Source organism: Bombus affinis, chromosome 1 (genome assembly GCF_024516045.1).
Source record: "Bombus affinis isolate iyBomAffi1 chromosome 1, iyBomAffi1.2, whole genome shotgun sequence".
Classification (NCBI taxonomy): domain Eukaryota; kingdom Metazoa; phylum Arthropoda; class Insecta; order Hymenoptera; family Apidae; genus Bombus; species Bombus affinis.
The window spans coordinates 7,539,979-7,567,811 of record NC_066344.1 but is presented as its reverse complement, the minus strand read 5'-3'; the positions used below and the strand labels follow the sequence as shown (position 1 = coordinate 7,567,811).

Sequence of the window (27,833 nt, the reverse complement as noted above, 5' to 3'; positions counted from 1 at the left end):
AGGACTATAGCTATATGTATTCGGTTCATCACTAACTTTATTCTTTATTGAATTGCGACAAAATCGAAGCAACCCTTTGTTCTCCTATGTTCATCGTATGAAATCGCAAAGAGCGTAGGAAACACTCTTTTTCATTTGTTTCATGTCGGTATTTCAGAACCTAAGGCAGAAAGTCCCGTTTAATGTCACGTCTACCTTCTTCTTAATGCGTAATATTCATATATGTTTAGTTCAATCATTGACTACTATAAAATCACTTCAAACTACTGCCGTGTGTTATGCTTAAATTTCATACACCGATTTTTGGAGTATACGTAATGTAAAGTAAGTAACCGTTCTTCAAATACACCACTAATTTAAAAACAAGGTATAGGATAACGAGATAAAAATGAAAGGTTTAACTTCGCTACAAAAGGCACCCAATACGGTATATTTAGCAAGTAATAAAATACATCGGTGTTAGACACAGTACAATACTGAAATAATCATGTTATTAATGTAAATATATAATATATACATTTCGTTATAATGATGCGGATACTTAAATCTATAGACTAAAATGATCTACTTAAAAAAATATTAATAAATATCTACGAGCGTGTACAATTAAGTGACTATCGGTATCTTAAGGTACCGTGTTATCTCTTATTATCTCGTCGTTTAATTCGACATCCCAAATTCAAAAGCAATACCAAACAAAGAATCGTGGAGAAAATAGAAAATTATTTACTTTTTGTCTCGCTTAGTGTCACTTTCGAAGAGCGGGATGCTCAGCCGGATGCACCGATTCTATATGGCATGCTCTCGATTTTCTTCCTCGATACATCGAACATTCGATAAATTTCGATTCTCGAAAATGAATCACGGTGTGTATGGTATAATACAACTAAAAGTACGACTCGCAAATAAAAGTAAACGTTACGTGGGAGTGCATCAGACTGTGCCGGGACATAAATTTTTCTCATACCGAACTATCGTCTACAACTACATTTTCTAAATACCTTAATTCTTTTTCGATCGATCCCAAATTACGAACTAAACGAAGTTTTGGTCACTGTCCATAAGGTATCATTCAAAATACCTTGGCAGACCTTGGCATTAACAATGGCTTGATCAACTGACTCGCTTGAAAGCAGCGTAACAATACAGAATTATATAACGGGATAATTGCTGATTGCTACATGCACCAACGTGATTTTCCTTTCTTCGGTCGCTAGCTCAATGAGCACGTGACTATGTTGGTCGAAACCTGTACAGGTGATTGTGTGCTCTTGATTGAAGTTTTTAGATGGAATATGACGCAAAGCTCTTTATCGCATATACTATTTAATTACAGCACAACGAGATTGTATATTACGGCGATGTACGAATTCCATTTTGTGCTACAAGCATCAGTCAACGAACCATAATCGAACCTGCACAGTTACAAACGTCAAGCTTCTCGGGCAAAAAGAAATTGGCATGAGAAATGCGCGTTCTGTATGAAGAGTCTTCAGTTAAGCTCAATCTAAGCTTCCCTAAGACGTCCACATAGTGAAACGAGAGAGAAACATCGCTCAAACGTAAGTTACTTCTTTTGCTTTGTAAATAAAAAAAGAGAGAAATATAGAAAAAAAAAGAAAGAAAAAGAAAAAAGTGAGGGTAGAATTTGGCTTTCGTGTACAGGCCAGAGTTAGATTTACATCTACAGGTGATAAAAGGTTTTACAAATGACTGACATAAAAAGAATATAATATTATATATATTTAATATATAATCTGGAAATAATATTTAGACTATCGGTTATATTACTTGCGGCTATGTCGTATAAACCTTTAATATTACATTATATTACAAAGTGGTATGTATGTGTGCGCATTGTTTTGACATTCCTGAAGGGATGCGTTCATTTATGGTCGGAAGCGCATTCGACAAGGAAACGAACAATGATCTTGGCAACTAATGGAATACCTGAAGAGAAGACGAAACGAGAACTAGTCTTCAGATGTTTCATTAAAAAAAAAAAAAAAAAAAAAAAAAACAACAACAAAAAAGAAAAAAGGAAAGGAAAAAATAATCTGCGTATTCTCGAACTGTGACGTTATTTAACGATAACGTCCTCATTTCGTAATAAGCGCGAACACAATGTGGACATGGAATATCGATATTTATTCACTACGCATATAAATAAAGTATAAAAGTACCATAAACGAATGGTCGGTAAATCCAAGATAATATTCTCAGTCGCTGATTGATCAGGAATGCCAATGTTAATGAGAGTTAATGGCAACCGGTGTATGCTGTTTACAACACTGCAGCACATCGTGAAGCATGCAGCCATACACATATAGATTCTGTCGGAACACATCTGTATCTATGATCGTTCTCTTGAGCACGTTGGTGGATTCGAGGAGATAGTATAAGAAAATACACGTCGCCGTTACTTCTGAAAAATCAATGGTTTATAAAATTCAGACGTGACAACTATATATGCAATCGCCTAGATCAATGAAATTCGAAGCGTATCAAAAGATAAATTCACTTGAAAGTTGAGCTCTCTGGGACACAAGGTATATTGTGGGTGTTTAGGGTGTGTCTGTGTATGTGTATGTGTGCCTCTTTGCGAACTCTGTCACATAAAACAGGATTCACATTAAACGTTTTGCAACAGACGCTCGTGACGGAACTCACGTGATAAGCGTAATGCAGCGATCTATTGGACTGTGTTTACGGCGTTGTTACATGCCATCTTATAGCTCGTGGTCATTCATCGAACTACGATTGCCCAAGAAAAATACGCGCTCTAGTACTCTCTATTCAGTTACACGCACGTGGTCGTCGCCACTTTCCAATGAAAAATTTTATGCAATTCGAGTGAGTCACACTGCATTCACTATAAGACAACTTGCAAGTGAATCGACAACACGTATGTATATAACATATACTCTTTTATATCAGAGCCGTGCCGCCCTTTTCAGGGGTGACACTTATAAATTAATGGACATGTCTTGGTCGTAAGGGGTGAGATTCGTATCGGACGAAGAAGCCGAGGTAACTGTTGCTGTCGCGGTTGCGCTGGTCGGTGATTGGAGAGGCGTCGACGTCGTTGGTAGATGGGACGTGGGACTTTCCAGAGTCGAGTTCCAGTGACTTCTCTCAGTTCCATCGCCACCATCATCCGAAACGATTGAAATATCGGCTATTATGCCGCTTTCTGCAACCCACACAATGGTAGTATAGACAGGAATCTTATAGAAACTAATACACCACAATATATATATAGAAAGAATGTTATACACGTACCAACACTGCACTGACTGTTGAGCGTAGTACTACGATGATGAGGTCGAGGACTTGTATCCAAACCGAGATTCAACGTCGTCGGAGGGCCGCTACTTCCGCCGCTACTCGATGACGAACTTACGGAAATTACACTGTGCGGCCTCCTGCTGCAGCGTCCCGAGTCCTCTGACATTGATACCGCTATCGAGTTTCTAAATCTAGGTGCTGCTTAATAGCAAGCAATTAAATTAATAGCTATAGATATCTTACTTCGTAGATGATTTAAGATTATTTAAAGTCATGAAAGATCATTCCATTCAAAATAATCGATCGTATACTTACTTTTCGAGAGTTGAGCTACACTGATAGAACGATCATTGATCTGATCCGCGCTAGGCCTAATGTCCAAACAAGGTTTATTTCCGATGCCCATGCTCGACATCTCTGCCAGGCGCACTTCTGTCGTCACAAAAGGCGTTCTCGTTAAGTCGGCCCGCAAACACGGTTGCAGGAAGCTATATTTCAAAACGTAGCGTACCTCTGTTTCGCAGCGCCTGTTTCCATAAAAGGTTGCTCAGTTCCTCCGTCCAGGCTTTCTTAATGTCCTCGCTTGCACACTGCAACGTGTACGTGTCGCCTGGTTTCCTCTTGCGGAACCAAATCTCGAACTTCGTAGGCGAGTCCGCGATCACAGCGGTCAACCCGATGTCCGTCGTTTTGATGCTGTGCTTATAGATGTAAATATCGAGGTTCTGAAAAAGCAAACAACCCATCATTTGTATATCGCACAACGAGCAGATCGGTAAACTACATGAAGTAGACTAAACAGCTGTTTCACCTTTCTGTCGGGGAATCTTCTCGCTTTGCTGAAGAGAATAAGGTCTTCGAACAGGAAAACTTGTCGCAAGCATTTCTTGCCTTTACCCTGCCACACCAAGAACTCGTTTTGACGAAGTAGTCTGCCCTGCTCCTTCACGTTCACCTACAATTCACGTAAATTTTACCGTCTATAGAATCCTGTTACTACGACAAAGAACGACTCTCCATTGCCATTGTTGACACGATTGTTTCTTCTACTAGTTATTACATTATTATTTAGTTACAATATCGCGTCTCTAGAATAGTATTGTATATTAAATACGTGGACATACATCACAATCTCGAAGGGAATCCATCGCTAGCAGATCGTTCCCGTGACGTAGTTGGAATCGTACCATCTGCTCAGCCGCCCTCAAGTCCGCCTCCCCTTCGACTATCGGCTTCATACCGTCGTCCTTCTCATCCTTCTCTTCTTTACCGGACATTTGTTCGGAGAGATCGGTGCCCGCTTTGACCAGCTGCTGTAGCAGTAGCGCGTACTTTCCCATTCGTTGAACCGGCTTCAGTAGGTAACTAGCAAGGTCCATCTTGTCACCGAGCTCGAGTTGCTTCTGCTTGAAGAACGCGGTGCCGTACTCGGCCATCAGGGAGTCGGAATTTGGTTTGTTCTTGTTGTACAGTGCATAAAGGTAGAATTTTTTCTCCTGCAACGTGAATGTAAAGCAAAACAGTAAAGTAAAACATTCAACACGAAGAAGATAAATTTAAGAGAAGATCTAGGAAAGAATTTGAAAGAAAGAAAAAGACTCACGTGTCTGAGGAAGCATTGTCCCACGTTCATTGGCGACTGTTCGCACTGTTCCAGTTCCCGTAGGAAATGCTGACTATGAAACTCGTATATCTTCTCGACGTTACCGAAGATCACGTTGCGTTGTCCCCTGAGCGCCTGAGGAATGTCCTCCCTCACCAGCTCCGGAATATAATTCTTTTAAAAACAGTGATAAACGTTAATCACGATATCAGCAAAATACGATGCGACGCGTATGTTAAGCGATACGAAGCAAAACAGTTACCTCTATTATATACTCAAGAGACTTTACGTAGTCCCGCTCGGTCTGTATCATTTCCCTCATTATGAGCAGTATTGTCCTGCAAGGTGAAATTCCTCGTTAACCACGTTGCCGCGCATGTAACAATTCCGCATAATCGCACGATAGAATTATTATAGATAAGTATTGTTAGCAAGGCTGAGCCGAGGAACACGGAAAAAGAATTGAAAACGTAACGAGAAATCCGCTATCTTTCACGCGGAGTTTGAACACATTGAGGAACTTTTATATTCCTAGCAAAAAGCTTTTAACGAGAATTTTAATCAGGTTAGCGATAATAAAAATGCCAGTTGCACAGCACTTGCATATACATTGAGACTAATAGAATAGTAAAAAAATAAAACAGAATTTTTATTACGTACTTTTTGGCCTTCATTCCAGGAGCAATGCTGGCAGCTCTGTGAAGGTGTGAGTTCACCGGTGGCTTGACCAGCCTTCGTGGAGCAGGGCTTCGGGGTGGCGTTCGCGGAGGAGAGCAATCGAGCAGCTGTTCGGCGCTCTCTCGAAGCTCCGCGATGTTGTCCAGTACCGGTCGACCGCCGCTTCCTGCCGATCCTACGCTCTCCATGGGACAAGCGTACGATGCGCTGCTGTCGCTGTCATCCCACGAAGTTCCTGGAACAGTCGTAGCACATTGCAGTGGAGACACTTCCGAGGAACGATCGGGGTAAGTAAATGAATCTTGGAATATTTTCAGCTTGTACTCTTTTTGCTTTATCTCGGTATAGTTTTCGTATCGTGTTTCGAACGTTAAACGCGGACAAGGTTATACAACTTATAAATGGACGTTCACACGCACTTAATTTTTATCAATTTTAAGTCTAAAACACAATTATACCGTGTATGATGGATCGTTCTATATTATCTAAATAAAAATATCCTTTTGTGTTTAACAAGAATAATAATATTTTATGTGTTCTAACGCATATAATACCAAACATTGTGAGCATAAAGTAAATAGATAGTAAAAAGCAAGAGGTCTACGTACTCTTCGTCAAACTGTCCTCCCAGGAGGTAGCAGACTCCGAGGCGGCGAAGGATCTCCTCCTGGCCGGACTGCCAGGTGCGGAAGTCGTCCTCGCCATTTCCAGCGCTTCCGCGCACTTGTTCCTGGCGATGCGGCATTGTTCCAAGAGGATCTCGTTACCGAGTTTCTCGGCGAGCGCCATCATTTCCGTGAAATGCTCGGGAGGCAGGGGTGGTCTGGCCATCAGAAACTGCTGGGCCCCCCGTTCGCCAGCGAGACGAGCCTCCTGGGCCCATTCGTACGCACGATCTTGAAGCAGGCAACATCTCGACGTGTCTTCGAGGTATTCGCGCCTGTCCTCCAGACGGGAACCGAATCCTCGAAGATGATGCTTCAAGGATCTCGCGAGTTCGCGAAGTCCGCTCGCACTCGCCGCCTCGGCAAGGTCGCTTCCTTTGTCAAGATGTCTCTGTAACAGAAAATGATAATTCGGTGATACTTCATGGTTATTCTAATCGTCAGTTATGATCGAGATATTAATTCATTAAATACACCATTGTTTACTGCAAAAGAATTTATGAGTGTCAAAATTATACGTGGATTATACTAAATAATTCAGTTACTCCATTCACAGTGTATATATATACACACATTGAATCAGCATATGACTATGAGAAGATTCATTACTATAAAACAAAGAGATAAAGCAAACGACCATGTGATTCCACGCTATTTCTAGATTTATTGTTTCTCCTCGAATGCGATTCCCCTAGAACTGTGTTTGTTCAGATTTGCCATGAATACGATATTGTGTGTAAACACACGAAACTATTTCATCGGTCTGACCGTAACAAAAGAGAACAATAAAGACCCTGCTTCTTCGGTGGAAACGATATCCTGTTCTGAGCGAATCGAACTGGAACTCCCGCGGTGCAGTAGGGAACCGTGCCTAATGGCGGGACCATAAATCGACATATGGGGAAAGGAACGCAGCGATGAGCAAGGGAGTTCGTGCTCTTCGCTACAGGACATTGTCTATTTGTGCATGGAGCGAATGGGAGTCTGTTTACACAAAACCTACTCCATTTATAATCTATAGCCTACACAGTGTCCACCTATGATAAACTATTCTTTCACAAGGAATATAAATTATATTTCAAGCAAATATTTATATGGATAACATTAATTTAGAACTTGAAAAATTTACAGAAAAATTTACAGGTTCTCACGTTTCAGAAATTTACGATGAGTTTCATTGTTCGAATGATGAAACGTTTTACACGATATCTATCATACTTTGATTTTGACGTAATACAATAATATAAAATGAGGCTCAACAAAACACTCGATTTCAGCGATCGATTTTCAATACGTCGCGCTGGAATAACTACCATTATCCCTTACGCGAGTAATATGTAACAGCGACCGTGGAAGCGTGAAATCCCGTTGGACATGGATTGGTAACATTCTGGAACAAGAACAATTTCGGTAGAGTGGCCATGTCGAAAATGCATCACGTTTCACAGTACATGGGTTGAATCATATGTCCAAATTATGAACAAGATAGATTCCTCGTGCAACCGTTCGGTTCGCGATCTTAACGATCCAATATTCTTCTTCGAACGAATACAATCCATAAATTTCCTGATTTCCTAAACTAACGAATACTTTGTACTTGTTCGTGAGCATTGCGATTTGGATTAACGAAAGAACTTCAATCATGAGTTTGCAGGGTTGATCGAGGCAATTTCTGAAAGTTTCCAAAAGTTGGGGGGATCGCCGGAGATACAAAATATTTAGAAAATTGAATTCGAGCGACGAATTGTTCCATTTTCGTTGGCAGAAGTACACTTGGATCAAAGTTTCTACGTTTCGCGCTTCACGGTCGACTGAAAGCATTACTGGTACAGGACCCCGAAGCTAGGGGAAGAAATACCTCGTCTCTGTTTTCTGTATCTACCCTCTCCTCTTGGACACGTGGCAGGATCCCTTCTTAAGCCGTCGGAAATGGTTCTCTCTGCTCTTGGAACGGAGGATCGCGACACGTGCAACGGTGCACGTTAACGAAGTATATCGAGAATATCGTTGAAGTTCGTCCATAGCTAACGAGCATCGTTAACAAACGCCGCTCTAAAATTACTCATTTCAACCGTATCGATATCGCTGGTATGTTATTGAACATTCGATACAACAGAAGTACGTACAATTCGTTACGTATTCGCAAAAATATTCAGTGATCGCATGTCAGATAAATCGTAAAATGTTAAAAGATTTTGCAAAATCTGCAAAAATTATAAATACGTGGCGAAATATTACGTTCACGGAATAATCGAAATTATGAGTCAATTACGTAAGATTAGAAGTTTCCGTAAGTGGATATTATGTATTTCGATCTGATGTAACGATTTAAAGTCTCATAATATAATACTTCAATATCGAGTTTTATTCGAATTCTTCGCTGTTAGAAAAGAAGTATCATTAGTCTGTTAGCAGAATTTAGGTGATTATTATTTTATTTCATTTAATGGTTATTATTTATATAGGATGGTATGTTTCATCGAAGTATAATACTTAAGTTCAGTTATACCTGTTCAATGGTATGGTGGCACTACAGAAAGTTTCCGATACAAACTGCGATATCGTAATCAGTACGGCGTCGACCTTTCGCACGACACGTCGATCGTTCGTAAATTCCTGCTTTCTATTCGGAAAATGTATTCGCTGATTTTCTCAGGTACTGTGTCTCTTTCTATCACTTGTTTTATTTATTCATCTTTGTATATTTTTGTATATTTACATTTGTCATATATACATAAATATCCGCAGTGTAATTACAATATATGAAATGATTCATATATAATTATTAGAATAATTTATCTGTAACAACGAATAAATTATAAAACAGTTTATCTTACACAAATTGCAACTTCGATATCTAGACACAAGGCAACCATTAATCAAAATTAATACGCCAATACCACTGTACTAACTATTACGGAACCAGAACGCTTGACGAAGTTTCAATTAGGATATTGAACTTCTCGTATACCGCTCGACCGATTATAAATGGTTGGCACGGTGCGTAAAATATTACCAAGGGAGACCGACAACGTTTCACCGTCGCGTTTAATCAACAAAATCATCCGAATGCGGGGCGTGTTCCCTCGTGGGCCAATCTACGATCTTGCCAAACGGAAATCTCGAAATTCAGGTTGATTACTGATTTGGATTCTGGTAGAAATTTGCCCGCATCTTTACGAAACCGAGTGGCCCGCATTTAACAATATGAAAGCGTACGAAATACATGCGCGATCAAGAATACTATCGTGTCCCCGATAGAGAAATCATTCTGCGTTAGTCTGGCGCAAGGAACGCCGCGAAAGTATGCGCGTACATACTTTATTTCGCTATATTTCCATATTTATAAGCGTCTGCGCGGTTCGTTCGCGAATACTAACGTTTAATTAATTTACTGAAGACACGATAACCCGCTGCTCGAATTCTCTCGATCACCGTAACGGAGAGTTTTCGCAACGAGCAACAGAACGAATCTATTAACACGATTTTTGAAATTTTATTCATTTTATTCAACATTTAAAAGAAATTTTTCCCAATATGGCAGTTGCTATTAAACGACGGGACTTTCGTGCGGTTTTAATGCAACTATAAACAGCACAGTTTTAATTAAAGATTTTCACAGACTACGATTCGAAAATACGGCTACATCGATAATGTCATTTTATTACTTCCATTCACGATCTCATTATATTGATTCTACCGATATAAAAACAGGGGTAGATAGTAACTAGAAAAGATCATATAGCATATCTTAAGACACAGAGTTTAATTAAGAGTTCCATTAGTTACCACCATCCCTATAATTACGTCCGAAGAAAGAAATCATCGTAGACGTAACACGGGTGCATAAGATTTCGTAATTGATACGCATTACCTTTCTCATTTCCCGGTTATGTTTACTGTTCCTCCCACCGTAACGGGCATAATCGAATATTATCATTAGCCGTGGTTCTTGCTCCCCATATATACCTCATAATTTTCTCCATTAAACAAACATACCGGTTACATAAATAAACGGCAATAGTCCATCATCTGCACGCGTATTTGGAACGCCTCGATGCGCGCTGTCCGCAATTACGATCCATCGATCGTCATCGGTGGATCGTGACGCGACAAATATCTACGGTTGCTGTTGCGTAACGAGGCTCGATCGGTGGACGCAACAGGAAAATCTCGGTGAACACCGAGCAGGTCGCGGCTGGTTATTATGGCGGAATGTAGAAAGGCGCCTCTTGTCGTGCATAATTGCCGAAGCGTGAAAGCAGATTAGCTAAAAACGTGACCAGCCGCGTGCACAGAGACCACGGATTGGAACAGTGAACCGTGTGCGCCCATTTATTGGTACGTATCGACGATTAACACGATAAATCGTCAATTAACGCGGTCTACGCTCGCGGTTTACACGACGATCCTTCATGAGAGTATAAAGACGATGTCTGTGTAACAGGATTATACTTTCTAATGAGATTGCTGAGTATTTCTGCGAATTCGAATGTTAGTTTCGTGATGTGTAATGAGATTCGATTGGAAACGCATGGCTTTATAACGGCATCTACGTGAAATGTTCTGGTGTCTGATGTTTTACACAAGAAGAATACACCTTTTGTTTTCAATCGAGAAATTGCAAGTTATGATCGCCTATCTCGAGATCTAATATCGTTGTGTAATTATTGCATATCGTTTGAAGATAGCTCTTTAGATATTTGCATTTGATTCTTCTTTATTTGTAATAGGATAAATCTTGAACTTTCAAACAATTTGAGTGATTAATTCCTATTATTTAAGTCGAATACTTATTGGCACGTAGACAAGTATCATATTGAAATATGAAGTGTATATTTATGAAGAATCTATACAATCTATCTTACCACATAGCTAATAAATGATATGTAACGATCCGATAGAACGTTAAGTGCAATAACCGAAACACCTAGTGGTTTCCGTAATTTCAGTATTACCGCATCGATGCATACATTTATAAAAACAATACGATTGAGAAAACGCTGATTAAAAAGTAGGTTATTTACATAACGTGGCGTAAGAGAAGGCTTTTACGGGTTGGATTTTTACAATCGAAACCATTTGCCTACGAACCATATCCTAACATACTTAATCAAAACTTTCAATATTAGTCTCAATTAATAACGAAATATATTTTTACTAAGAAAAGTTGCATTCCATAAGAGTTATGCATCGAGGAGTACACAAATCTCTTGTCGACTTTCGAGCGCTATCAAACCCTTCTAATCGTCGCGTCTTCGACATGGCCCGTTTATCATCGACGCGTGTCGACGCGCTTCCGCGTCTATGGACTTTCTTGTACAGCCGGGTGAAGTTGTTCTACCGGTAGTCGCGTAGCTTTTCAGAATCTCGACGAACGAACCGGACATGTTGACCGCGTCGCGTCGAGAAGATCTGCGTCGTCTCAGGTCCGGTTGCGAACGGTTTTCCTAGCCGAACCGGCCCGTTGAATTACGAAAAACGAGCTTCCATGGCACACGATATACCAAAGGCGCTACTGCAACCGAGGTTGTTGACCATCGTGGAATTTCATGCAAGAAAGTGCCACTTACCGGTCCCGCGAAAGCCGCCTGCGATCGGAATTTCGAGTCGACAATGCAGCGGGGCGGGAACCCAGCCTGCCTGTATGCTTGGTTCGTTGACACCTCTCTTAGGTGTGACTGATTGTCAGGAGAATTAATTCAGAGGGTACATAATTTTGTGTGTTTGCTTCTTGGAGTGCGACTGGTATTTTTAAGCGTTGTATCAAATGTGAGCTCTTCACTCTCTCGTCTTTTACGAAACAGATCGCGTTAGACTTACACTGCCAGTCATAAATGTTAGGACACTTGTTACAGTTATTGGAAAACCGTATCAAATTTTACCTTATTTAGTCTTTTATGAAATATGTAACATGAATAGTTGATCTATAGTAAAGTGGCTAGAAAATAAAAGCAGAGAAAAGCATTTAATTTATACTACATATGAGCAGGTGTGCTAATCCGTAATTTAAAAATGGAGTCAATCAATTTGGCTACGCAGAGACTCACATGCCTCACCAGTGGTTATAGGATTGATAATAAATATAGGTGTATCGTGACAGATTAATTATTCATCATATTTGAACGTGATTTACTCATATTCTATGTGGTTTACCCTTTCCATTTACGAGCGATTCAACATAAATGTTTACGACTGTAAAGCGCGATAACGAAGGTATGTCTCTCGGGGTGTGACTGGTATTCTTCGATCATTGGGTGAAATGTGAGCTTTTCAAATTTTTCTCCATCCTTGGAGATAATTGTATATGATTACGTCTTGGCAGCGATTGTGGAATAGTCGATGAATAGACGCGTATCGTGAAAACTCAATTATTCAGCACATTTGCCCAGGCATCCCAGGAGGTTTACCCTTTCGTTTTACGAGTGATTCGCCGTGAATGTTTATGAGTGCGAACAAGCGTGAAAGCGTAGATTTCTGGTCAAGGTATCCACCAAGTCTAGGAACTCACTATTTGCACCTGCAGCGAGAAAGTACTAGCGGAATTTTCTTCAGAACTTGCTCGGTTACGTTCGAATCGATCGGAAGTGAAACGTCTAGCGTGGCCAAACAGCAATTTATTCGTTGCTTCAATGACAGACATTTCCTTCTGGCATTGAAACGATCTTCTGACACCAATCATAGAATTTTTTTACGATTCCTAGTGTACTTGACTCGATGAAATTCTGCATTTTTCTTTTTATCACTCTCCTTAAAGACTTATCAAAGTATAGATTTAGAATAGAAATTTCTAGAGATCAGATAATATAATAATAGCGACTATCGAAGTGATGATTAAATCGTTGCGAACCTCTTATATCTTTCTCAAATACTGATAAATCAGCTACGAGTAGATAAACTCGCTATCAATATATCTATACAACTTGTATCGAAATAAAGAAACAACGATCTCTGGAGTCACTTATAATCCCAGAGACGTCAAAGATTCTCTAATTCACCTCGAAATAGACAACACTCAGTAGTCCATCATTGGACTTCCTTGCAAATGGAAAAACGAAAGCGATCGCGACATTCGCCATGGTGTATTGTTTCTATCGTCTCCGCGGACAGCTGGAAGTTTCTCAGCTCGTGGCTGACAGAGCCTAACGATGCAGTCTTCCCGGTAACAAATCACCTGCCGCGATAACTTTCTCCTATCGCGATTCTATGACACGTTCCCGAAACGTGGAGCTGAAAATTCCACGTGATGCCACTGTGCACACGCCAAGTACCGTCATTGCTCTAAGATTTACGAACGTGCAAGATGAAACGATCCACCACATATGCCATATTACTGTACTGTCGTATTTCAAATCATGTAAATACTCATTTATGTAACTACTTGTTTGAACGATCGCTGTCAAGTTTAATTAGGAAGTTCTCAATTTCTCAATTCTAGTTTTACGAACTTATCAATTTTTAAACCACGTTGAGAAGCTGTCATCAGTTACTATCTTTTTTTTTTTCTTTTTGCTTATACGTAAACTGCAAATGGTTATACAAATTTTCGGCTCTTGTGCATTTTTGTAATATCAATAGGGAAACAAAATTCTGGTTATGAATGAAATGATAGAAACAGGGTGTCTTTATTCTCCTCTCTTTTGTTATTAATTTTCACTGTATTATGTGGTATATTGAATTATATTGAATGTTACTAATTATAAACGCTAAGATGGATAATAATTATCCGGCTTCTAAAAATTCCTCGCATTCCATAAATAAATTAATAATCAACTAAATTTCAGAAAGTGTCAGCATAGAATAAGTAAAAGTGACATGTAGAGAGTCACTTAATGATTGTGAAATTTCATGGCCTCCGGATATGAAGCCTACCCGAGGTCGTAGGTCGAAGAAATTCCATCGATCCGGGGAATTTTTATGAGGCTGGTCGCGTTAGGGACGACGGTGATCGGCATCGTTGAAAGTAGTCGTTCCACCAGTTGGTTAGATCGAAGGATCCGAGGAAGGAATCGCGAAATCGTGCTGACGAGTTTTTGCAACTTGCAGCGCGTACGCGTGGAAAATTGCCGCGTTATTTGCCGACTGAATTATGTAGCTTTAGCGCGGACGGAAATTGTCGAAAGTGAGAGTACGTATTCCGCGTGCGTCGTTCATTTACTATGATTCGTTGATCGTTTCTTTGCCCTTGGGATATATGGAATCACAAAGAAGAATTCCGTGAGGATCGCCGAAGCGACTTCATTAAGATTCACATCGAACATAAATTTCCGCGTCGAGGCTGTGAAAGTGATGTGAAATTTCTACCGGTCGAGGTCAATGATGTTCCTTTCCACGAGTTATAGGTTTCTTAAGCTGGCTCCACGGATAAGAAGTTTGTCGGATGGAACAAGAAGTTTCGTCGCTCGTTATCTCATTACTTTCTTGCCAATATCGAAGAAACATCGGAGGCTGTTGTTCGTTAAATTTCTTTATTCGATTTCTCGGATTACTCTATTCTCTTGAAACTCTGATTTTAAATACAAGAACTTCGAAAACTTGTTATCTCGTTATTTTCTTCCCAATCATAAAGAAAAATCTGAAAATGTTTTTCTTTGTAATTCGACATCCTTTTCTCTCTGGAGGATTTCCTTATTTTTTAATTGAAATTTTAAACATTAAGATTTTGTTTGGTCAAAAACTAGTATGTGCATAGGGATCAAGGCGAATAAAATCTGAATCAAATGGTTCATCGGTGGGCTATGTACTAGCAATTCGTTACATCAAGTCATTTATTAGAACAGGCGCGGCATCGTTGCGCGAACATAGATCGTTAAGAAGATTCTACGATCTGAATGACACTCAACCGTTTACGATCTAGATATATTCTATCCAAGAAAGCGTTGCGGTTTAGTTACTTGATATACTTCGCGGTATTTTGTATCAATTTGTCGATAATTTAGCTGGTTTACAACTGTAATACGAGTAATTCTCGTTTAAAATATCGTCCATGAACCGTTTCTTTGATACAATCACGCAACTTATCGAAAAAATGTTAACTATTTATCATTCTGTTTGCTTCTGTCGTAATTTTTTCTAATAAATCCTAATAGAAATTAACAAGTTAGATTGCGCGCGTCGAACTTAAAACGTCGTCAAGAAGCGTTCGCGTAATTTACGATATTTTCAAGCGAGAAATATGAGAAGTCAAGCAGGGAACGCTCTCGTGGTTGCACATTTGACTCTTGACTATTTCCCCACGCACTCAGTGTGCCCTTGCACCTTTATTCTCCGTGCGTGACATGCCTCTACTCCATAGAAGACTTTGAAAACCGCAGCACGGTATACTGTCGTTGTGGTTCTGTGGTTCTTTCCATAGCTTCGCAGAAAAGATCATGGAGCTCGCAAACAAACTCAAACTGAATTCATACGAACTATCGAACCCATTGGCATACTAATTTGTCCACACTCAGCGTTCCTATGTATACTATTTACTATCATTTATTACTATGAATAATCGCTAACGAAAACTTTCCAACAAATTCTTAAGGCTTAATATGAGTTCTTGAAGTAATAAGAGTCAAATTAATAAGAAATAGCCATAATATCTTAAACCATGTGAGAGATGACTATGCATATCAATAGATTAATATTTAGTCATCGTCAATTTCTGAAAGGATCAGGTTACCTTTAGAAACTTGACATTACAGAAAATCATGAAAATTCCCCGTGATTACTACTAGCAGAGGATCACTAGCGATTTCTGATCACGCGCTAACGGATCCAGTCCGCGTTTGTGAAACTTGCGAAGGTTTCGTAAGTCACGACACGTCGATCGCAACGGCGCTCCGGAAAAAGCATGAACGCTTTCGATCCGAAGATTTTCGATCCACTTTAGTCGGCCACGTCGAACGACCGAATACCTTTCCAACTTTCTACATGCAAGATTAAAGTCTAATCATTTCTCACCGACATTGTAAAGAACAGGTTTCTTTTCCATCCGCAAAAGCGAGCAAACTTCGTTAGTGAGAAGCGCACGCAAAACAGAACGACGATGGATCAGCATACTCGCGCGTAATTTAACGACCCCATGCAATGTTTGTCATTCACGACAGAACGAACGCGACCACAAAGCGCATAGACCGTCACGCATAAATGGAACCCAGCATCTGTCGTTCCCACTGTCAACCGTTGCGCTGCTCTTAGCTATCGAACGGCTCGGAAAATGTATTCTTTCTTCGGTGTGAAAGTCTGCAGCTGCTTAGTTAATCCTGCACGCTCCGAGCGAGAACGATCGCGATCCGCCAACTTACCGTAGTCGGTCAATGTTCCTTGTCGATGTTACAAACTTCCTTTAATTGTACAGATTTACAGTACTCCGCCAACTTGCTATACCCTTTTACGTTTGTCGCTCGAGATACGGTTTCATACCACAGGGATTTTTAGCTTTGAAATGATTATTTTTCACGGTTCTACTGGGGGAAAGCTATATTCATGTAAAAGAGCGCATGAAAACTCTCTAATTGAGCAATTTCAATCTCTTAAAGTTTCTAGAGTTCTTGTGTACTTTCTTTTTGAATTAAAGTATGTACAAACAAAGAAATATTTCTTCTGTTGTATTCAGGAATATATGAGTTCGCATAAATAATTATTGCGTAATAGCGCGTATAGAAAATGATATTTTTATAAAGGAATTATAGAGAATAATATTTCTATAAGGATAGAATTAGAACACTAATCTCAGTAACTTGAGCGCAAATTATGACAACGAGTGTCGCCTTTGACTCGCGTATCGGAACATATGGGCGAATTAAAGCCTTTTGTCACCTTAATCGACGTTCTCCCCTTTCGTTTAATTTCCATGGGCCACACGGCCAGCCATAGAAGCATCAAAGGCGCGCCACCGGTGCACCCCCATGAAAGGACCGATCTACGAAAATCAGATTCGAGTATGGGTCACTCGAGTTTCACTGACGTTAATGGTCAGAGATTGTCGACGCACCTGGACCCCATCGAACGAATGTATCTTAATCAGATCGGACGTACACCGTTTCATAGAATAATCACTCGAGCTTCAGTGCACCTTGGAATTCAGGTAATAAAGGGTATCTCGCTGCTAATTAACGGGAACAATTGGTTACACGATGGAGAAACTTACGATTGTCTCGTGGGTCCCGATGCTATTGAGTTTGCTTTTCGTCGATTTCTTTCAATAGAAACCGCACCCCTTGAGACCGTTCTCTGTTATTTTGGTTCCTACAGGGTAAGAGAGAGATCTAAGAAATCGAACACGGAATTGGAGTTTGAACTTTGTGATTATCGCGTGGCGTTTTTCGATCGATTGTTTATTCATACACGCGTTACAGCGGTAGTTATTAGCGTTACTATTATAATAAGTTTCCATGGAGAAATTTCTAATTGTCTAGAGCATAGATGCTATTGTGTCTAATTCCAACTTTCTTCGACAGAATCATACTTTAATATCTTGAAAGTTATCCGCTAGATTTTCAGCGATTTCCAGGAATTCACTCGTAAATATCAATCCTAAATAAGGTAATGTTAATCTCTTCTCGAAAGTATCCTCGCAATGACAAGACGTTTCAAAATATCACAATGTGCCAAGATTCTTCTCGCTAAATCGTTTCGTCACTCGTGCCAAATACACGATCGATCAATCAAAGAACAATTAGCTCTCTGCGGTGTCTCTCGTTGTAATTTCTCAATCGACGATGTAATCGAGGTTCTAAAATTGCTAATGACAAGAATTCCGCATTTCCCTCTGGAAAAGGCGCGGGGACACGCGACTGACCGGCTATTGGTTGCGCAAATCGAAAGGAACGCAAACCGGTGAAGTTAATGTCCGCGCTTCGAGTCCCGGTAATTCGCAGTCTCCACTCGTAGCATAAATAAATCATACCTCTGTCTAGAACGAACCCTTTCAGAATGCTCAATGTATTAATTGCGCTTCTCCTTGTGCAAATACAATCTCGTCGTCGTTTTCACGCCAAGTTCATTCATTTCCAATGAGCATCTATTAAAAGAGTTAGCGAAACGAACTGTGCAGGCCGTAGACATTTTGCTGCTCTAGTTTCGATCGCGCGTGACTTCGGCAGCCGTTCCTCTCTAATACATTCACGTGTTATTTGGTAAAAAGGTTACCAGTCGCAGTACCTAGTTTTTTTCTTGTTCACTTGATCAACGTGGCGATTTCTTGACCGGAAATTAGAAGTGGAAAAGGAGAAGTTTGGAAACCATTAAGGAAAGCTTTGCGCTAATTAATTTCTCAATACTTCCTGTTTTGGTACAGTTGATATACTATGATCGAGAATTGATTAAATCTTATCGTAGAAATTAACCTGCATGCAACTGTATAAAACAGGGAGTTCACGCAGGAAGTTTGAATTGATGAAACCACAACCCTTCAACTTCTCTTCAAAGTAATCGTATCCAAACACAATTTTCTTTTTTCTCTAATTCTAGCTTGTTTGTTAAGCAGTCACGCCCTCCTGTAATTCATAGGTTTCAGACACCAGCTTTCGAATGTCAGGGATCGCGATCCGCGAAAAGTCAAGCAACGTTCCCCAACATATCAAGACTACAATGCAATTAAATGTTGCAGCGTTTACGTAAGAGTGTAGCCACTCGGCGAAAAAGGCAGCTAGCTCGCTTCGGACGTTGAATAACGGCTCGCCGTGAGAAAAATTCCGGATCGATTTCGCGAGTTAACTTCACCGTAGAAACAATTCCGCGTGTGTTTAGCAAACGAACAAAAATGAAATGCTCGCGGCGACGTATCGTTATTCCGAACATGTTATTTTTATTCGCGTATATTGTCGTGTAACTGTAATTCGTACGGTCCAGCAACAGTCGCCACTGTAACGGGCGAATAATCGCTCTGTACAGTGCACCAATTACATTAATTACCGTATCGTACGATTCATTAAAAGCGCTTCACGAGCTACATGAGCCACACGCTCGCTCCGTTTCATTAATTTTGTTGCGCATTTCGGCAACAACATCGCGCGGTAAAACGCTCGAGGTATTCTTTCGACATCGTTAACAATTATTCTTGCAGTTTGAAATCGTCTTTGTAATAAGAATTATCGCTGGGATTTAGCGAATCTCACAATTGTGCTTCGATTTTATTTGTTTTTCTATTCCTTTCCGAATTTCTTGTAGTTTCATTTTTATGGTGAAAAATTTAGTATTAAATATCTCGTATGTATTTAAAGCGTTATACGAAGAATATTCTGATTGTCTTATGTGTTACGGTTAATATAATTTGTATAGCGCGTAAAAGATGCTATGGAAATCAGATTAGCCATGTGCGCTAACGATTGCCGCAAAGTTAATTGAAAAGTGAAACTACCGAAATCACTGAATCAACGAGGAGTGCACGCATGCAGAAACGTACACGTGTATTCGCGGTGTTTTCATAAAATAGAGAAATAGTAGGGTACCGGACGATATTACGTGCCTCCTTCTTACGCTTCAATAACATCGCGTTAAATTACATTTCACGCTTTGTCGTTCTCTTATTTACTTCAACATAAATTCCCGGTGTTTTTTTAATTGAAAATCATGTCATCGTTGTTTAATGAGAGGCATGTTCATCACGGTCGATAGAGCATGCCACTATACATTCATTTTTCTCTCATTCTTTAATTATATTCCCTTTCTCGTCGTTTTTTCTTCCTATCGTTTCTGATTAAATTATTCCACGATGAAATATCTAGCAAAACTACACGTGGTACAGTATATTGTGAATACGTGATCGATGATAAATCGAACTCTCTGATCAGTTTGACGATGATAATTCGACGCGGAAGAGCGATCCAATGTTAGATAAAAGAGCATCGAATATATCGTTACGGCTCGATTATTTCCTCTTCGATAATTCGACTGAATCGATGGTCACGAAATATTGAAACGTGCAAAATGCGATATTTCTAGTTGTTCTGGTTCGAAACAGTGCAGTGTGTATTCACGCTATATCGTTTCTCTCGTCCTCGTCAGTTGTCCGTTTGCTCGGTATCCCGTTTCGCGTTTGTGTGTAAACGACTACCACCGTGACGCGCGGATTAACGTTGTTTTCACATGCGCAAATCCCTAGTATTTATTGGGTTCGCGGAAGCTCCCTTTTGCGTAGCTTGGGGATACGCACAAGGGAGTTTATAGCTGCTTATTTTCGCGGACGTTTGCATAAAGCGAAGTAGAATTCTCGAGAGGAGAGACAGAAAGGGGAGACATACATTATATAGACGTAGGACGTCTAAGATTTATATCTATTTAAAATTAAGACAAAGTAAACTAAGAATGAGTTAACCATTACTACCATTCAAGTATCCCTGTGTTTCCTTACTTCCTATTACCACCGCTTTACATGGAAAGTTAAGCTTTTACCCGATTTTCAAGCCCGAGGGCTGACATGCGATACCTGAATTATCTCTCGTAACCTGGAGGAATCATTACCGACTAGATTAACATGGAATCTGGAATACTCGAGAGACACGAAATTACCGTTTCCAATCATACAAAATAAGCATCTTGCGTTAAATTAACCCTCCGTTCAACGACCCCTCATCTGCGATTATAGAAATGCATATAATTTCATCAAGTAAGTTCACCATACATATACGAACCATATATTCTCGCCAACTCTCACGAAACCCCAACCAAACTCCCTAAATAAAGTCTCTTGTACGTTTCTAGCACCAAACAGCTATCGGGATAGCCAGAACGCATAGTGTATATAAATTCCTGTCGAAGAACGCTACGAGCTGTCCGTAATACGTCGTCGACACTGATGACCGCGTTAAAAATTTATTTACAACAGCGTATACTAGCCATGGATGCGTCGTTAGACTGCTAAGCTTGACCCAGCCCTCTAGACCAAGCCTTCCTTTGACTTCTCGGCTTTAACGGTATTCGAAAACGAGTCACGTGGCCTCCAGAAGGCCTTCGAGCTTCTCCCCGGCATACCGATGGCCAGAGTTCGGGAGCGTTTACCCTGAAAAGCGTCTTGTCCGTTCTATCTAAAAATAATGGTCTACGCGCGGTGGAAACCACGTGATAAAGCGCACCGCTTTGTCTCGGGGACGTGTCTATGTGCAAGGTTAACGGCGCAGCGCACACGTTTCGCTGGAGTTGCGCTTACGCGAATCGGGGGCTGCCCGAGAAATTAATCACGACGCGCGAATCTCGGTGGAATACCGCGAACAGAGGAATAAAGTTCGCGTTGATTGGGACAGTGAAGAATTCTAAGATCTGTTTTATTTGGTAATTTTTCTTTCGTAGATTGAAACGAATATTATATATTTTTGGAGAGAATAAAGCACGATTGTCTAGAACGTGATGGAGTGAAGCGAGATCCGAATCCAGTTTATTTAGTAAATAACTTTTCTTACGTGGGTAGAGATTAATCTAATATTTTTGGAGGGAAGAAAGTATGATTGTTCAAAGTGTCACGGGATGAAGAATAGAGGATCTTGAAGGGAATTGGAATTCAGTAGCCAACGTTTTGATAAAGTAGGTATGAAGTGGCTTGTCTCTGGACAACGTGGAATACGAGATGCCCGAGAGTATGTCGAGGCATAAAAATGCTCAGGTATTCCGTAGTTCTTTTTATTCCCCTTCGTACAGAAGAAAAAATGCTGGGAAATGCCGACCATTGAATTTCAATTTCCTACAAACTTCTCTAGTCTTTTACGACACGACAGCTCGTACAATTGTGTTTTCCTTTGCCAAGAAGTTGTTTGACTTCCTTTGAAAGGCTGTCACTCAACCGAGAAACATATCAAATTCAGTGTTAGGATTGGAGCATGGAACTCGTTGGAACACCACGTGGTACGACAATGATCATCAATAAGTCCAAAATGGTAGAAGCGAAGGAACGTTCCCCAAGAGAGTAGGAGTCAATTTAAGAGCGACAGGTAGGCGGAATAATGGCTGAAACCGTAGGTGATTGAATTCCAACGTCCCATAAAGTCTTTCGCCTTGCACCGTAAAACAACCGTCCGGGATAATGCTCCCCCAGAAATTCTGACTTTCTTCCAAGGTTCAGTTTCAAGTAAGCGAAACAATGCATAGGAATATCAGAACGATAAATATTGCCTACAGCAACAAATTCCTTTTTCCTTCTTATCGAGTTACATTCAATCTCGTAACAAATAGAAAAAGCAAATTATCAAAAACCAATTAAAACGTAATATTATTAAGAAGGCGTGAATAAAATAGCTTACATGATTTTTGTCAAAATACAATAAATTAATCGGCGATGTAACCAATTCCGCAAAACCTTCAACCACGAGTTGAAGACGGAAAAGAATCCGTAGTTACAACATTTGCCCGTAATAAATTAAACTTCAGTTCCTGAAATCTGCACCTCATAGGAAGTCGTTCAATCCTGAGATCTTACGATCTTACCAAAGAGAGCTTGCGGTTCCCGGCTTCACGCCTCACGCGCGAACATACGATACGATCTCCTGACCGCTGTCCCACATATCAAAAGCCCACCGTTGGAGATCCTGGTCGACGTGGTTCGCGCAACGACGCGATCGTGGGTCGATCGACTGTACTTGCTATCGCGACCACCGCGATAATCGACAGATAACAGGATCGCCCACATGTTGCGTGATCGTCCACAGGAATGTCGCGCGCCGTGGTTCCACTTCGTCGTTGCTTGATTTCTTCCGAGTTACGGGACGATCGGTTCGATCGTTTCGACTCACGAGACACGATGATCTAACGCTCTCGTTCTTTATGGAAGTCTGAGACACGCCTACGAGTCACGTAAAAATGCATGACATCAGTGGAACGCCTCTGTGTGGACCACTGCCAGAAGGAAAGAATTTTTCGTCGACGCGTGTACTCTTGTCGCATCCCTCTTTCTACGCGCGGATGAAGAATCTCGTGTTTCTTCTGCGCCTCGCAGTGCACCTATATGGGTGATTCACGCAGTCAGAATTTTGCCACAGACACTAGGACGAACCGTCTGACAACGGGTTTTCGACAACAACACCAAGGAACTACACAGTTCTAATAAAGTTCGTTGACTCGTCGACCAATTGTTCCTCTGTTAGGACGAACATCAGCTGCGTTCGCCTTTGTTCTTTTTACGTTTCATGGATTCCTGATTAATATTACGCACGGAGTATTCTGTGCGTTCTGCTATATTTGATTGTGTTTGGAATTTTACTGTAATTCTTGTTTACTTCGTACGTTATGAAATACAAAAACATTAGCATAACCGCATGCACGTGCAATGGGACACACCTGTAACTCAACTGTTTCGCGTTTTAAGCAATCGAATTACAACCGTAATTGTAACTTGGAATTTCCCGACTTATCGAGGTCCTGATTCATCGAGCAAGAGAAATGATCACTTCCTCTCAAGCATAAAAGATAATGGTGCAAAGCCCTAGCAGAATTCCAGAGAGATCACGCGCCTTTTACCACCGTCACCGCTAAAAATACATCGAATTAAGGAGAATTCGTCGCGGTGGTGTACCATGAGGTCTTTTTGTCGGGTCCAAGACAGAGAGTCGCTCGTGTCCTGCGCATCTGTGAACAATTACGACTATCGTTCGGATCCGTGAGAACACGTTCTATTTAACGCGCGAACCAGAGGGTTGATTCAGCTTTGCGTTGATGTAAATCGTTTTCGGATCGACTCCTTTATGGTACTTTAAAAAATTATCATAACTTTCCCAGAGTGTTTTTCTTATAAGGGTGTTTAAAAAGCATATCTTTTGTAGGGTGATGTTCCTTATGGATTGTGATGTTGAAAATAATTTTTTAATCATATTTTATAAACATCAGGACGAAATTGGCTCGAATATTTTTAGGTTTCTTCCACAGAAAGGATTGAAATTCCGACGATACCACGACCTTTACTACTCTTGAATTTACCCATCAGCATATTCCACTTATTAAGAAACATCCTCCGCTGAATGCACAGTACACCATTTGTATTCTTAAAATGTCAATGGCTCCGCTGCATAGAAAACGTGGTTCTCATTTGATTGCCTAAGCCAAGCGATAAAAGTGCAGCAACATAAGCCTCGCCTAAAAATTCCAAATATATACGATCTTGCCACTTCAGAATCAACTTGCATCCATAAGTCTCCAGAAGATTATATCAAATTCAAATTTGCCCAATAAAAAACTCATATCTTCTTAAACTTCACGATCTAAGAACAACTTAAAAAAAAAAAAAAAAAAAAACGAAGGTTATATAAAGGAACGAGATTACGTTTAAAATTCTTCTGAAAATCTCAAAGTAAAATCTATGCTCGATCTGAATAATCGAAGATATTTAGAAAACTCGATGAAAAGGTGACAGCTGGCACGCTGGAAAGCGAAAGGCCTGAGCTGGAGATCGCGCGGAAGGATAATCGCGGACCCTTGCTCGGATACTTGCACGACAGCCCATTGCACAATCTTACGGACCCGGCAAATTGAACATGAATTTTAATAAGCCATGAGCTCGCACTTGTTTTCCACGTCGGTTGACCGCACGGGCTCGTTACACGACGCCTAATAATTACGAGTGCGTTCGACTTAATGCTAACGAGATTGCAAATGAAATCGGTAGGTACACCTTTCAGGCCGCGAGCGTCTCTTAACGCGATCTTAATTCTTCAGTACGTTCGTGTATGATACACAGCGTTTATCCGTGAGAGATCGTCGATGGATCGACGATGAATACGTTACGGTTGCTTCTTGACGAAATTGGATGGTTCTCGCAACAAGCATATTATGATGGTAATGCGTTGTGAATTAGAGTCTATACTCTTGTGAAAGCTTTCTACGACGCTGTATACTATGAGTAGGTGGATGGAAGATTACTATGAAGATGGTTTTGGTCAAAGAAAGATTAGGAACAGACCCATACTGTTATCTTTACAGTTAGTTGAAATTTCCTATCTAACTTTTTTCCTATTTTAAGATGCGTTGAAATCTTTCGAACGTGCCTCATTACAATGATAACCGAAATGTTTTATATAACAGATGGAATATGGATACGACAGCTATTCTATGATAAATATCCAAATACTTTGATGAGGCAGTATAGGAAATAAAGAATACAAAGATCTAGAAGATAAAAAACATTATTCTACTAAGTATTATACTTGTCTACTAAATCTTGTAAATATTATAATATCTATGCATAACGATATCTAACATCATATTAAATTATAGTATCATGCAAAATATGTATCTTATTGAGAAACATAACCTGGCTTTTTTAATCAGATCTCTACCTTTAGAATTATTTATGAGAGGTTTTCTGCGGAATTTAAACACGTGTTACGCGCATGACTACAAAGTACAGCTAATTTGATAAACAAATGTCGTTGGTCAATATTTTTGCAAACCCTACGTGAAAGTATTCACGCGCTAGAAATAAACTGCCCGAGGAAAATATTTTCCTTCGTACTTCATATATGCCGCACATTTCCCTCGTGGCGCCGGGTCGAGGAGTTCGTTAATCATAAGCCACCGCCGCTGGCAAATAGCATCGCAGCAAAGATTCTCGAATAAATTGAACGCCATTTTTTTAGGTTTATATTGACGGGCTATAGATCTTTCACAAGCACAGGAACAAAAAAAAAGAAAAATATATATTCTAGGAGAAACTTTTATGTGATTTAATCAGTCCCACCTTCCTACCAATCCGGTTTTCTTTATGATCGTAATCATAAGCTTCGACTGCAAACAGCAATTGCATTCTCTTTTAAAAAATTGATTCTTATTAAAATGGCAATGCTTATTAATAACACATCAGCAAGCAAAAAGAGTAAAATTCTTTTTGGTTCTTTGATCGTAACTGGAAAAATACGACAAAAGTCGATACCGAAGGTCGATACCTTCGATGAAATTGTACGAGATGTCTAAATACTTATGGATAGTAGTGTACGAGTCATTTGTGCAAAACCGTGTGTACACAAATACTGTGACGTAGCGGGCATTTCAATTTCTCGTCGCACCATGTGGCATCAAACATTTAATTGCTCGAAATTTCAATAAGCAACGCGATGACGCAGATCGTCGAAGGCATTAAACGGCAAGCGTAAAGGTAATCTTCAAAGCGATCTAACGTTAGAATAACAAAGTGGTCGGTTGCGAGAGCGGAGTGTTTCACCTTGAAATAGCAACAGACGATCCACGCAATTAAAACGCGCGATTTCGCGATGGCAGCTGCGTCGGTGGCTCAGAACGGGAGCAAAAGAACGCGGAGACAGCATGGTCCAGAAGGAAAGTACGAGGCCCATGAAAAGGGAGAGACGTCACTCTGGGAAAGAGAAAATGTTGACCAACCGCGACGCTAAAAATATATGTGAGCGAAAGGCAACGACTTCTCCTCGCTTGGCGAACCCGTCTTCCTCGAGTGCCGCGTTTATCCTCGAAAATGCCCTGCGTACCTTTTAAAGGAATCTCGACCGCATAAATACCACTGGGTGGTGTGCGACGCGGAGGCCATTCGCCTGAATTAGAAACGGCCACCATCGCGAACCAGTAATAACGAACGCGAATTCAGAGACAAGTTAAGGACAATGTTTTTATTCTGATCTGTAAGAAATTGAAGGAGATGCTGCAATAGAGAAACAGCTCTACTTTACAGTAATTTGAGTAAACCGAAAGAAAGGAAAAGAAAACGGCATAAAATCAATAAAAATCAAATCAATTTTTCAAGCGTACTATATATAAATTTATAGTGAATTGGCATTCGGCGTAATAAACTATTGCACATTTCAATATGTAATTTAAATGTTGGACCTGTCTTTCTATAGTTTCGAATTCTTCAATTTTTTCGAATTTATGTCGTTTTGTAATTGCATAGGAGAAATTATCAAAGAGATCGTCATTAAAATGGTACGCATGATGAAGATCGTTATTTGAAGAAGTCGTGATCATGTGAAATACACAGAATATTTAAAGAGCGACGAATGCACGATAGTCGTAGAATATCTACGATGAAAGGGAGTCAGAGTTCAAACTATATTACCGAACGTCTAGATGACTCTTTTTTTTAAAAGTTCGGCTAGTTGGAAATAGGAGCTGAACATAAAAACTTAATGAAGGAACGTGTAAAAAAATGGCCCAGCTGCAGATAGGGTATCAGTAATAGGGTGTAGGGTGTAATAGTAATCATAGGTTCCCCCTTTTTTTTAAGGGGGAGTGGTAAGTGAGAACTGAAGTTCTAGTTGTATCAGATTTGTCAAACCTAAAATAGGAACTAAAACAACCATAGCCAACGCATTACTTTTATAATCACACGTTACCTCGTTTGCAAGGGATAATTCCGCGACTAATTCCGCGTGACAGACAGACTACAGACTCTGGCAAAAGAAAACCAGCGTCGCACACTTTCGTTACGTAAAACTGGGCCGGTCGTTGCGCTCGGTGAGCACTTTTCCCGCTGGAAAACGCGGAATGCAGCGCATCGAGGAAAAACGTTGGGAGATCGTGCGAAAGTTCGCTCGAGCGTGCCAGCCGAGCTCGTACACGCGTGAAATCCGGATTATTGTCGCGTTACGTCGCGTCAGGACGCTCTGATTAATGCGATTTAAGATGGGATTTCCTGTGTGTATAAGACGCACGCGTTTGCATCAGAAACA

The 27,833-nt window shown here is 40.3% G+C and overlaps 1 protein-coding gene across 5 annotated transcripts in view; it reads right to left on the bottom strand.

Annotated features, from left to right (window-relative positions):
• Positions 1–402: 402 nt before the first annotated feature.
• The window catches only part of LOC126919906 (uncharacterized), a 303,683-nt gene continuing 276,252 nt past the window's right edge, over positions 403–27,833 (bottom strand). For 4 of the 5 annotated variants that reach the window (XM_050729613.1, XM_050729590.1, XM_050729623.1 and 1 more), the window contains exons 14-23: positions 6,178–6,625; positions 5,552–5,804; positions 5,154–5,229; positions 4,892–5,065; positions 4,413–4,784; positions 4,100–4,243; positions 3,800–4,013; positions 3,604–3,720; positions 3,283–3,489; positions 403–3,193 (exon numbers count right to left, since the gene is read on the bottom strand). In XM_050729613.1, the coding sequence (XP_050585570.1) occupies positions 2,967–3,193; positions 3,283–3,489; positions 3,604–3,720; positions 3,800–4,013; positions 4,100–4,243; positions 4,413–4,784; positions 4,892–5,065; positions 5,154–5,229; positions 5,552–5,804; positions 6,178–6,625 (2,232 nt within the window). In that variant the 3' untranslated portion in view covers positions 403–2,966. The remainder of the gene's footprint in view (positions 3,194–3,282; positions 3,490–3,603; positions 3,721–3,799; positions 4,014–4,099; positions 4,244–4,412; positions 4,785–4,891; positions 5,066–5,153; positions 5,230–5,551; positions 5,805–6,177; positions 6,626–27,833) is intronic. The other variant, XM_050729594.1, reaches the window with a different exon arrangement.